The sequence below is a fragment of the Diachasma alloeum genome, unplaced genomic scaffold (genome assembly GCF_001412515.2).
Source record: "Diachasma alloeum isolate Michigan unplaced genomic scaffold, Dall2.0 Dall_scaffold_00338, whole genome shotgun sequence".
Lineage (NCBI taxonomy): Eukaryota > Metazoa > Arthropoda > Insecta > Hymenoptera > Braconidae > Diachasma > Diachasma alloeum.
Genome location: NW_021680477.1, coordinates 598,016 through 610,304, shown reverse-complemented (window position 1 = coordinate 610,304; position 12,289 = coordinate 598,016). Strand labels below are relative to the sequence as shown.

Sequence of the window (12,289 nt, the reverse complement as noted above, 5' to 3'; positions counted from 1 at the left end):
GGCCTAGGAAGTGGAAAACGCAATTCTGAGGTCATCTGCCTATACGGAACCCAAATTTCTCAGGAATCGAACGAATAGGTTTTAAGGCTACTGTGTGTTTCACGCAGTTGTATTTTTATACTACTGTGTGTTTCACGCAGTTGTATTTTTATACGCCTGTGTGTTTCACGCAGTTGAATTTTTATACACCTGTGTGTTTCACGCAGTTGAAGTTTTATACTACTGTGTGTTTCACGCAGTGTATTTTTATACACCTGTGTGTTTCACGCAGTCGTATTCAGATACTCCTGTGTATTTCACACTCCTATGTGTATAAACACACAGGTGTATAAAACTTCAACTGCGTGAAACACACAGTAGTATGAAACTTCAACTGCGTGAAATACACAGCAGTATGAAAATTCGGCTGCGTGAAACACACAAACTTCACGCATGCGTGGAGTGTATGGAGTGTACGGGACTGATTCACGCAATGATGCGAATAGTCACGGCCTTTGTTTTTTCAAAACTGTATTCCTCCAGTCGAATAATTCTTACGCAATCCTCATTACATTTCAATTATGAATATTTAAAAAAATCGGGGAATTCCACTCTGCCGATCTCACGTTATTAACCATCGGAAATGTTACATCTCATATTTTTCTGCGGAGAATCGGTGCAATGAATCTTCTTTCATCTTCAATATCTTTTGATCAAATGATATAATTTTGATCAATCAAGTTTTACGTTCATTTTAAACTGCGCAAAAATCCCTTGAAAATGAAGAAAAAATCGGTCCATTTCACCCTGCCGGTCTCCAATTATTGGCCAATAAAAACGTTCGATTTTACTATTTTATTTCGAAGATGAGATGAAATAGATTTTCTCAAACCTTCAATATCTTTTGATCAAACGACATGATTTCAATAACTCAAAATTCATTTCAAAATCTCCAAAACCGCCTTGAAAATGAAAAAATTCGAAATTTCACTTAACCAATCTCGAGTTATGCTCAATTGACTTTACCCCACGACGACTAATTGCGATTTTCTCTAAAACAAATACTATCACTTTATTCTTCTCATTTCCTCCCATGCCTCACAATGAGGAAAGTCTCCAAAGAGCGCATTCCTTTCACTGTTACCCAACAATTCTCCTGTTCTATTATTATCAATTTACGAACTGAGAAGGTGAAAATTTCCATGCCGATTAATTCAAGCGCGACACCTCTGTAATATGTGACGATTAATCTTTGCTTCGTTGGATATTTCAGTGTCCAATTCGCATGGAAGACGAGTCGGGGGGGATTCGTGGGTATATATTTACAGAGCTGGGCATAACTGAGATTGCACGCTGATACTTGAGTATAGGTTTCTCGGATAATATTTTGTTTATCTAAAAACCGAGTTAAAAAAAACTGCAATAGTTTATTCATTCTTAATTTATCCTATCACTGTCATTATCATTAATTGGTTTGCTTACTTATTTATCTAATCATTCACTCACTCATTGAGATCTTCACATTATTTTTTAAAGAGCAATCTAAGAAGTAAAGATGAAAGTTTTGAAGATTCTTCTGATGAACATGCGAAGCAAATTTTAGCAATTCAATTTTACAAGCCTTCGATCTCTCGGTTATGCATCCAGACAAATACCACCGCGAAAGTTCTGTGTGCAGAATGAATAATGAATGGGCATGGAATAAGGTGCACACGCCTCTGAAAGTTTTCAGAGAAAATGCGCGCGGGGCTACGACTGATTTTTTACTGCTGAGAGGATAAAAGTGAAGATGAACAACACCAGCTTGAGTATCCACTCGAAAAAAAACAGTGTAACGTTTTTTGATGGCTCTATTCCGCCTACGTAGCTCGTAATAAATGGGATGATAGTATACAGGGTGTCTCACATGTCGAGGGGAATAGAATGTTTTGAAAGAGATGGAAGTAATGATGGAATTTTTGTCTTCAACACATTGGTAAGGATATCCAAGTACTTTGGCTATTTTTTCTCCAGTGAAATGCCGTTCTACTTTTGTATTTTAACATCAGAGCTTTCAGTTGAGCCCCATTTGACCCTGAGTTTCCGGAATATTTTAATGATTTAAAAACTAGAAAGTTTATTTTTGGGAGAAATAATTTAATGAAGTAATTTAAGAATTTCAATTTTAGAAAATTAATTAATTAATAAAAATCGTTTGTTCGCAATCGTTACAAATTTACTCATATTCAGAGTTTCGAAAGTTTGAACAATTTCAATTATTTATTTATAAATGACGAATGTTTAAAAATGATAATCCTGTGCAAAATGCACTTTGAATGACGCTGGATATTTATAATTTTTCTCACGCAATTTAATTGACAAATTTGATGATTTAAAGTGGTTGAATCTGGTGTGGTCTTGACCGAACTGTAAAAGATACTTGAATATCCTTCAGGAAATTCAACTACTTTGGCTATTTTTTCTACAGTGAAATGCTATTCTACTTTTGTATTTTAACATCAGAGCTTTCAGTTGAGCCCCATTTGACCCTGAGTTTCCGGAATATTTTAATGATTTAAAAACCAGAAAGTTTACTTTTGGGGGAAATAATTTAATGAAGTAATTTAAGAATTCCAATTTTAGAAAATTAATTAATTAATAAAAATCGTTTGTTCGGAATCGTTACAAATTTACTCATATTCAGAGTTTTGGAAGTTTGAACAATTTCAATTATTTATTTATAAATGACGAATGTTTAAAAATGATAATCCTGCGCAAAATGTAATTTGAATAATGCTGAATATTTATAATCTTTTTCAAATTTTTCTGACGCAATTTAGTTGACGAATTTGATGATTGAAAATGGTTGAATCTATAGGAAATTCTTAATGCGCAGATCTTAATTGTTTACGGGAGAGTAACTAGCGACTGATATCTCATCAACCCTGCCTTCCTCATTTTCATTCAGTTTTACGTCCAGACGAATAGAAAATTTACTTGAAAAACCAATTAATATTAACATTCATCACAATTTCAATTACATTCCCGTAAATTTTTCATACCATAAACGTAATTAATATTTCCCCTCCATTGATAAATTTTCTTTTTAATTCTATTGAACTCAATTTAAACTCAAACCGTTCAAATGTCCAAGATCTTGTCCTCAAAATTTCAGCAGTAACTTTTTAACAGTCTAGAATTCCTAAATGAAAGGGTTTATTAACAGTAATTCCGCTCCCTGCATTTCCCTCCATCCCACAGCCTTGTGAAATATCACTCTTCGCTCGAGATATTATCAATCTCACTACCACAGTCACTAACTGGTCATGCACCCGAGTGATATATGATGATATAATAACATGAATCAGTTGTTTTTCTCTCCGCGGGAGAGTTCTGATGAAGAATTCAACTCGAAACCCACCCGACATTCCATTCCTTTGATGTCTTTTTGATAAATTTCATCAATTTGATCGGGAGCAAACGAGGCCGAGGAACGGTTTAGCGAACGTGTACGGCAACAGTAGAAGCACATGTGGGCCACGTGAAAGTTGGGGATGGGACGTTTACGTATTAATATTTATTTGTTTTTATAACATTTTTCTCCACTTGACCAGACGACTTTTTGTGGCCGACACCGAAATTCATTCACGAAAGTGATTGATGAATCATCCCATCAGATGTCTATTCAGAGTTGTGTTCTGGGACTTTAAGCATTTTTGTTTATCACTGGTGATGGGAATATTTCTGTGGGAAAATTCAAGCGCTGCCGGGTGATAAATAGACCTATGTCGAATATCTGTTAGAGAGAGATGCTCGAGTGTTTTTTATCGTCATCTTTCGGCGTGAAAGTTGACAAAATTCTTGTTCATTCGCTCATTCCGAGGGAATTTTCTTCGGTTGCGTAATGTATTACTAGGTCGGACACGCGCGTCTCTATCATCTTGTTTACTCGGGAAGATCTTCCTTTCTTCATTTAAATTTTAAATGTATCGAATTTTACGCTCATAAATGCATTATTAAAGTGAGTGAGATGTAAAAAAAAAATCTCAATCAGTGATGAAGATGGATAATTAGTGATAAGTTAATGAATAATTTTGAATGGCTGATTAATTCCGTTTCACTTTTCAAAGTGGCCCGATCAATGGTCGTAATTGTAATATCTCACGAAATCTAAAAAATCGAAAGTGAAAATGATAGTTCATTAAATATTCAAACCATAAGGCATCTCGTCGTTTCATAATGGATTTAGAATGTCACATTTTTTGTTGCATTAACTGAAGAAATAAATAAATAAATATATACGTATATTTTCCTCCTGAAAAATCATGGAAAATCACCAACTTCAATAGAAAAGAAGAAGAAATCCTCAAAAAAACGTACTGATCACGCATTAACGCCTTTTTTGTTCTACGAGTCACAGAAGTGGAAGAAAATAGAAAAAAACGTCGTTGAAAATGGGAAAAACGTGGACTTCTGGGGAGAAGAAGTCCCATTCATCCATGAAATTTCCATATCAACCCCCAACTGAGATAAAATAAAAATAAAACTCACCTGACTCTGCCCAACTCGATACGATGCTGGATCTACATCCACCGACAGGAGCATATCCTCAACAGCCCTGCGTTCATCAGCAACAGGACTCCCCGGACGCGCATTGGCATCATTGGACAACAATCCAAAACGTCTCCTGAATTCACTGAGGGGCATGTGCTTGGGATACCCAACTTTATGCAGCCGCACTGCGTCTATGATCTGACTACCACGTATCTGACGATGGAAATGCGTGTTATGCGCACTGAGACTCGATCGTTCTAATGTAAGATTGCATGATGTGTTACCTGAGAACGCAGAAGAGGTACGTTCAGTATACTGTCCTCACTCTGATTCGATTTCACTGTCAGGAGACTCTTATTGTCGGTGCAGCCTGCATTGTGCTGGGGGAGGAGACAATGGACGAATTTCACACGAGTTCTTCTGAGGGTTTCGATGAGACCATCCTGAAATATTGGGAAAATTGTCGGTTGAGTCGAATAAATTTGAATCAAACAAAACTTTACTTGATTTTTTTCCCGTAAGAGGAGAGTTAAAATTGATTATTTATAAATTATTTATAGAAAATTGCTGAAAATTGCAATTTTTTATTTCATTATTTCATCAATTTCTATTTTTTATGTTTTTGTCGTTTCTTTTCTCGAAATTGTTACAAATGAAAAATCTGAAAAATTGTGCAATTTTTATTGTCATTTCTTCTTATTTTTTTTACATTAAGGATATGCAAGTACTTTAGTTATTTTCTCTTCAGTAAAATGGTTTTCTACTTCTACAGTCGAACATCAGAGCTTTTATTTATTTATAAACAACGAGAGATTAAAAATTTTCAAATTTTTTAAAATTTTTCTCACACAATTTAATTGACAAATTTGATGATTGAAAATGAATCTATAGAGTGGTCTGTACTGAACTGTAAAAAATGCTTGGATATCCTCAATTTCAATATTTTTCGTGGAAATTAATAAACTCATCAATTTTTATTACATTCATTATAATGAAACTATTAATTATTAATTTTATTACGTTCATTCACTCATTTTATTACATTGCAATGAAAGCGTTTCAATTTTACGGATTTTCCATTTAATTTTCACCACAACCTGAATGTCAATGAATTCCATATGAATTCAGGAAACCCCACCATCAGAGAAAAACGTTCAATCATCTCGAAATTTGGCTTACCACAGTGAACTTGACTTGCAGACAGGCATTCTTCCTCTTCACTGCCGTGAAGGTTCTCCTGATGCTCGAGGCTCTCCTCAGTGATTGGGACCCTTCGATACCAGGCACAGAGCCACTGAGAGCTCCACAAACACCAGCACCGCGTGCCTGGACGAATAATCTACTGATATCCTCCCTAAAAACCATAAAATTATTCATCCATTAAAATTTAAGAACACTGAGGTGAACATATTCTAGAATTTCAATTTAATACTCACTCAGCTCATTTTGAAATATAGATATTCAATAAAAAATTAATTGAAAATTCAATAAAGTTAAGAAATCCTCATTTTTCTGCTGCCCAAAACCCCCAATTTAATTGAATTCAGTGAAATCTGCAATTTCCAAATACTTTCCCCTAAACCCAATCCAAATTCGACTCCAATACAATTTATTTTCTAAAATAGCTTATGAAAATCAATAATCCCCACCTGCTGCTCTCCTGCAGAACGGTGATAGCACTCCTAGTAACCGGATTTTCCCTAGTAGCCTTGATCCACCCAGTGGCACTATACAAAACGGGATTGGTCCCCTGCAGATGCTGCAGCACAAACTCATTATTCCCCGGAGCCTTCCTGAGCAGTAGCTGATGGTCCCTGTCCCCATAATGGGAGAACAGCCTATCCAAGAACGACTCATCACTGCCCCCAGAGCAGACAGCCTCCTCATCCAGCAGCCACAGCAGTCCCTTCCTCTCAGTCTGCCTCAGATCACTCTGACTAGTCCTGAGCATCGTGGCACTCTGCTGGCCCCTGTCCAAAAGCGAGACAAGAGCCTGTGGCGATCCAATGCAATCCTCATCGTAATCCTCCTCATAATCCACATCAATTCCCTCCTGAGCATAACGATCCTTCGGCGCAACAAGTGCTGTGTAATGAAAAAGAAATTGCAAACGCTCCTGCAGATAATTGTGGCAGAGATCCTCGAAATTGGCGCCAGTCTGTCGTCCACAGGACGCAGGATTCTGGAAGCCAGGGGCGTCACAAAGGAGCATCGACGAGACAGTGTGAACAGACGATGATATGGATTTGTTAATCAGCGCAGCAATGCAGTGGAATATCTCAGAGTAAAGGCCAACGAGCAATCCCTCGAGTGCATCGAGGCCAGAGGTGTCTTTACCACTTTCTGTGGGACTGGGGGTTCTCAGGGTGGGTCTGCCCCCATTGGGAGTGCCTCCATTGCTGCCAGAATTTGTGGAGAAGACTATTCTACTCAATTCTTCGACTGTTGTCCCCAGGAGATTGGCTGCCCTCTCGGCACAGTCGACTCTGGCGAACTGCCAACGAGCCTGGGAGCCCGATTTCACAGCTCCAGCACAGCTCAGGTGGTAGATACCTGCCAGCACCAGCCATATCACCTTCTCGTCGGCTGCTGACACCCCGAGGATTTTAAATGCTGCGACTATTCGGTTGAACTCCACCATTGCTCGCTGCTTGTCCTCGTGCTTCTGCAGGGGAGTTATGAAGGGGTTGTTCTCAGCCACTAGGTTTGTCAGGTTCAGCTCCTTGCGGAGGGCACCTTCAGCTCCTGCGAGGAGGCGGTACACTGCGTGGAACGTGGGGTCTCCGTTTGGTCTTCTACCGATTCTCGATTTCTCGAGGAGGAGAACCTGGAGAGACGCTGAAGCTATCTGACCCGATTGGTCGAAGTCCAGGGAGAATATCTGGGTGAAGCGGGTGGCGTTCGAGTTCATGTGGGTTCTGCTGTTGCCGAAGGCCTCCAGCACTGTGAATAGGGCGTTCAGCTTCTCGATTGTTAGGATCTGAAAGACAAAATTTAGGAGTGAGTGGACGGTGGTCGGACGTATTCTTGTATTTTTGTGGTTTTTACTTGGGAATTAATGTGAGGTGTCGTTTGTTTTGAAGGTTTTTGAAGATTGGAGAATGGAAGATGATTAGCTCGGGGAATTAGCTTGATTTGAGCAAACTGATTATTCTTTTATTCAATTTTCCGTTATCCTTTGCATAATTTATGAAAATAGAAGTGAACATTGTTGAAAATTTTTGACTGGAATTTCTAGTAAAATTGTTGAAAATTTTTATCACGGTATAGTTCCAGTAAAATTTCAAGGATTTGTGCAATTGAAAATTTATTAATGAAAGCTGTGAATTAATAGAAAACAGGAAAATTCAAATTAATATACTCTTGCATTTTCAATTAATTTGAAATTCAATGTAATTTGGTAGTAAATTTTTAAGTTTTGATTGAAATTTAAGAGAAAATGGAGATGAACACAGTTTTGACTAAAATTTCCAGGAAACTTCTTGGAAATTTTTATCGTTTTATATAATTCCAGTGAAATTTCAAGGAATTTCGCAATTCAAAATTCAAAAATTTGTGTAAAAATCAATGGAAACTAAGTTTTAGCCCAATTATCCATGAAAGTTAATAGAAATCAGAAAACTTCAGGTCTCGAAACTTTAATAAACTGGAAAGTCAGTGAATTTATTATTAAATTTTCATGTTTCGATAAAAAATCCAAGGAACTTAAAAAATCCCCATGTTTCGAAATCTCAAAAATTTGTGTATAATAATCTCCAATAATTAATACTAATTTCCAACACACTAAATCGTTTATAATCGTCCAAAACAATGGGCTTCGAACGATTACTCCAAATATTCCTACAGCCTCATTGGAAACAACTCAGAACGCAACTTGAAATTCTGAAGCACCGAATTAATTGCTGAATGGATGGGGTTAAAGGGGCTTTGGCTGTGAGAATTGAAGGGAATACCTTGTTGACTGTTCCCGCTGCCAAGACGAGATAATGCAAGGCGTGCTTGAAGTTTGTCGTCTTGCCAGACCCACTCCGACCTAGGAAAACTAGGGAATGATCACGTCTTGTCGCCAGCATTCCCCTGTAGGCGGATTGGGACATTGCGTATATGTGAGGTGGCATGTCCTCGCTTTTGCATCCTTTGAACATATGCACGACCTGGAGAATAATATCATTTGATTAGATTGATGAATTGCCTTCCATTATACCCTGAAATAGAAATATCTCCTGAGGATAAACACGAGTAATACATTAACTGCCCTAATTTATTACTGTAATAAAATGTATAAGAAAAAAAATAATCATTTTATGTAAAGTATTACTGATATTTTTGTCTTCAACATTCAATTGATTTTTATTATCATTTTATTGGTTTATTCTTTCCAATTTGTTATTTATTGTCATTAATCCTCTCGTTTCATGTTTTTATTACGTAATTAATTGCATTCATTTAATTAGGGAGACTTTCAAAATGGCAATTGAAAAACAAAGTCAAAAATGATTTAGAATTAATTGTTAAAAAAAAAATTGAGAACGATTGGGAATAATAAATAATTTTCTCGATTTCTACCCGACAAAACAGTAAAATAAAAACGTAAATGCCATTTTATTCTTCATTTTTACAGGATGAAGTAGTGAAAATGGCTAAATAATGCATAATCGGTCGACGTAATGGACTCGGAACGATTATTCTAAATACCATTGCATCATTAGAAACTATCCAGAACAGTATTTCGGATTTAACAGCATTCTTGCGACACCTCATCGTAAAATCTGTTTTTATGATCTCAGAACGACAAAATATCCATATTGAATGGTCAGAGCTGAGTAAAATATGGGAATTTGTAATTGAAATATAACTATTTGTTATTTCAATTTTTAATGTTTAAGGCTGAAAATTGAATGTTCCGCTGATTTTCCCACGAAAATATGAGCGAAAACTGTCGATTTCGGCTCAATTCTTGATTAGAGATGAGCAAAACTGGAACTGAATATCGATATTTCATCAAAAATTCAAGTATTCGAAGATTGAAAGTGAATTAATAAAAAATTCAGGATTATTCAACGATTTTCCTATTATCCTTGATTTTTAAAATGCATTCCTGACTGTATGAAATCTAATGGCTTTCAATTTTTCATTTTTGCCTTAAATTCTTTCTACAAAAACTACATCAAGCCCTCTCCCCCCTAAACCCCCCTCCCCGTCCAAAAATAGAAACCTAATTAATACCTTCTCAGAGTATATCGCCAACGGTGCAACTGGATTAATGACAATCATGCTGTCGCCAGCGTAGGTGTGTATGAGGTTGCTGGCGTATCTCTGCCGAAGTGTGTGGAGAACCGAAGACTCATTGAGGAACCTCAGCTGCGACAGCTCCTCGGCCTTATCGAACTGCGGAGGATTGGCCTTCTCGACGTCTTCCTCGTCTACCAGCAGCTCCTCGCCACTCGGTATCAACCGAACTCTGAGTTTTCCGGTGTCTGGATCGCCAGCCCCACATCTTCTTCCCGATGTGAATCCACCTCTGTGGAGGAGCCAGACGCGCTCCGACGCCAGCCAAGCTTGCTCCTGAGCCAAGTGCTCCTCAGTACGAGCCTGAAAATAAAATAATTCAATTAATGAATCAATGGATTGGTGAATTAATGAATTAATAGATTAATGAATTGATGAGTTAATGAATAAATGAATTAACGAACTAACGAATTAGGGGATTAATGAATTGGAGAGTTAATGAATTAGTGAATTAATGGATTAATGAATTAATTAATTGATGAATTAATGAATTTCTTGGAAATATATTGAAATTATTAAGTTTCTTCGGTTCTTTCATAATTTTTTTTCACTTGTCAATACCAATTTGGGGGTGAATACTGCTTCAGATACATTGATCTGTCTTGTACAAGTCTTTAATATCTCCTGAAGGGTGTATAAAACGGCGAATAAGACGATGGTCAAACTAGCGAGGAACATTGTTACACTGACGACTAGTGTAACGTTGCTCTCGCTCGACTGGCGTAACGCACGTGTTATGTGTCCAGTTGATCCGGCCTTAAAGACGTGTTACCAAGTTGTTGCATCTGTATGTACAAATACAGGTATGTACACTTTGTAAGAATAACGTGTACTTGAACAAGACCCACGATGTATATGTGGGCTGTTTGTGGTACGCGCAATGCGCATTAATTCACTTCGATTCCGTTCGATCACCTAACACACTGGGAATCCGCGAGTGTGGGGCTTTCACCAAAGATAACGGCTGCCGAGCATTGACTCTTGGTGATGGAGGGATGTGGAGATATATCGGGGGACTCGTGATTGATGGGTTTTCGGGGGATTGTCGTTTTAATTAGGTGGTGGAAACTATTGGGCGAGGGGATTCAGGGGTTTTAGCGATTTTTTGGGGATTCTGATTAGGCTGGTGGATTTGAAATGCTATTGATGAGTTATCGATTAGAAAAGTGCAGGAAGTCAAGGGGTTTTCCTGGTGGAGGAGGCATCGAGGCGTTGAATGTCCAATTAATTGTGGATTTATCAGGTGGACTCTGATTTTCAGAGTCACATCGCGTTTGGAAACCGAATGGGTCTTACGTCATAGGGGTGATGGAGAAACCGAATTGTTTATATCCGTTGCACCCAGAAAAATAATTTATTTGAATCAAATAAAGTTTATTTAAATTAAATAAATGTTATTTGATCCAAATAAATTCTTTATTTATACCGAATAAACGGTTTTTTATATTAAGAAAATTTCTTCGTTTGAAATAAATAAATTGTTTGTTCAATATCATTAAATCCCTTTTCTTGAAATAAAATTGATTCAAAAGAAAACATTTTTCTGGGTATGCGCATTAAATGTCAAATGATTGCCATCATTTTTATTCCTCCGTCTTAAGAGAGAGGGAGGATATGAATTTTTTAGGGGAGGGTCATTCGCGACTAATTTGTGCTTTGTTGATTAATGAGTCATTGACAAAACGTTAACGATAAAAATTACATTATTTTCCGGCCACAAATGAGCTGCTGAACTCCCGAAATTCCTCTTGAATTTTGGGACAGTTTGTATTCCGCACTTTTTATTCAATTTTGATTTCGCGCGGACACAAAATTCGGTTGAAAATTCAATTCATATCAATATTTATTAGTTTTCCATAATTTTCTAGTCGATTTTTCAGTTCGACGTGATAAATATTTCCCTAATAGTGTCAGAAATTCTTTGAAATTCCAGCAATAGCTGCATTTGAGCTTCCAAAATCTTGAATTTAAATTCAATTTAAGATCAAATCGTCCACGAATTTTCTCATTCACCTTGCAATCCTCACTCTTTCCAACCCACTCTCCCGAAATTCATTTCAATCCAATGTCAAATTCATAAAAATTGCAATCGTCAAGTGAAATAACAAAAAACCCCTCATCGCTCTCGAAAAATCCCGTTCCCCACCACTCATACGCGCTCGTCTCACTGATCGATATTCGCAGCGCCCGAGCAATGATTCACCGCATCTGGTCATTTGTCACGAACCACGTTGATTACAGAATTAAGATGTCCACATAAAAGGAGTGAATGAAAAGTCGGCTCGGCGGCGAATGAAACAACTGCCTTGACTGAAAAATAACCTTTTTTTTATCCTCTTTTCGCGGTATTCCGATTATGTATATTGAATATCAACGCTATCTCTTCCCTTTATGACGTGAATTAAGAAGAAACTCCAATTGTAGAGAATCATTCTCCTTGTGGTGACGTAAGGTGCACACTTCTCGCCCTCTTTCTTCTCAGGGGCCT

At 37.3% G+C, this 12,289-nt stretch overlaps 1 protein-coding gene across 1 annotated transcript in view; it reads right to left on the bottom strand.

Moving 5' to 3' along the window:
* LOC107040558 (unconventional myosin-XVIIIa) overlaps positions 1 to 12,289 on the bottom strand; it is a 67,090-nt gene that overhangs the window by 27,406 nt on the left and 27,395 nt on the right. The window contains exons 3-8 of the mRNA XM_015260683.1: positions 9,739 to 10,104; positions 8,466 to 8,666; positions 6,162 to 7,492; positions 5,692 to 5,866; positions 4,797 to 4,955; positions 4,510 to 4,725 (exon numbers count right to left, since the gene is read on the bottom strand). Of these exons, the coding sequence (XP_015116169.1) occupies positions 4,510 to 4,725; positions 4,797 to 4,955; positions 5,692 to 5,866; positions 6,162 to 7,492; positions 8,466 to 8,666; positions 9,739 to 10,104 (2,448 nt within the window). The remainder of the gene's footprint in view (positions 1 to 4,509; positions 4,726 to 4,796; positions 4,956 to 5,691; positions 5,867 to 6,161; positions 7,493 to 8,465; positions 8,667 to 9,738; positions 10,105 to 12,289) is intronic.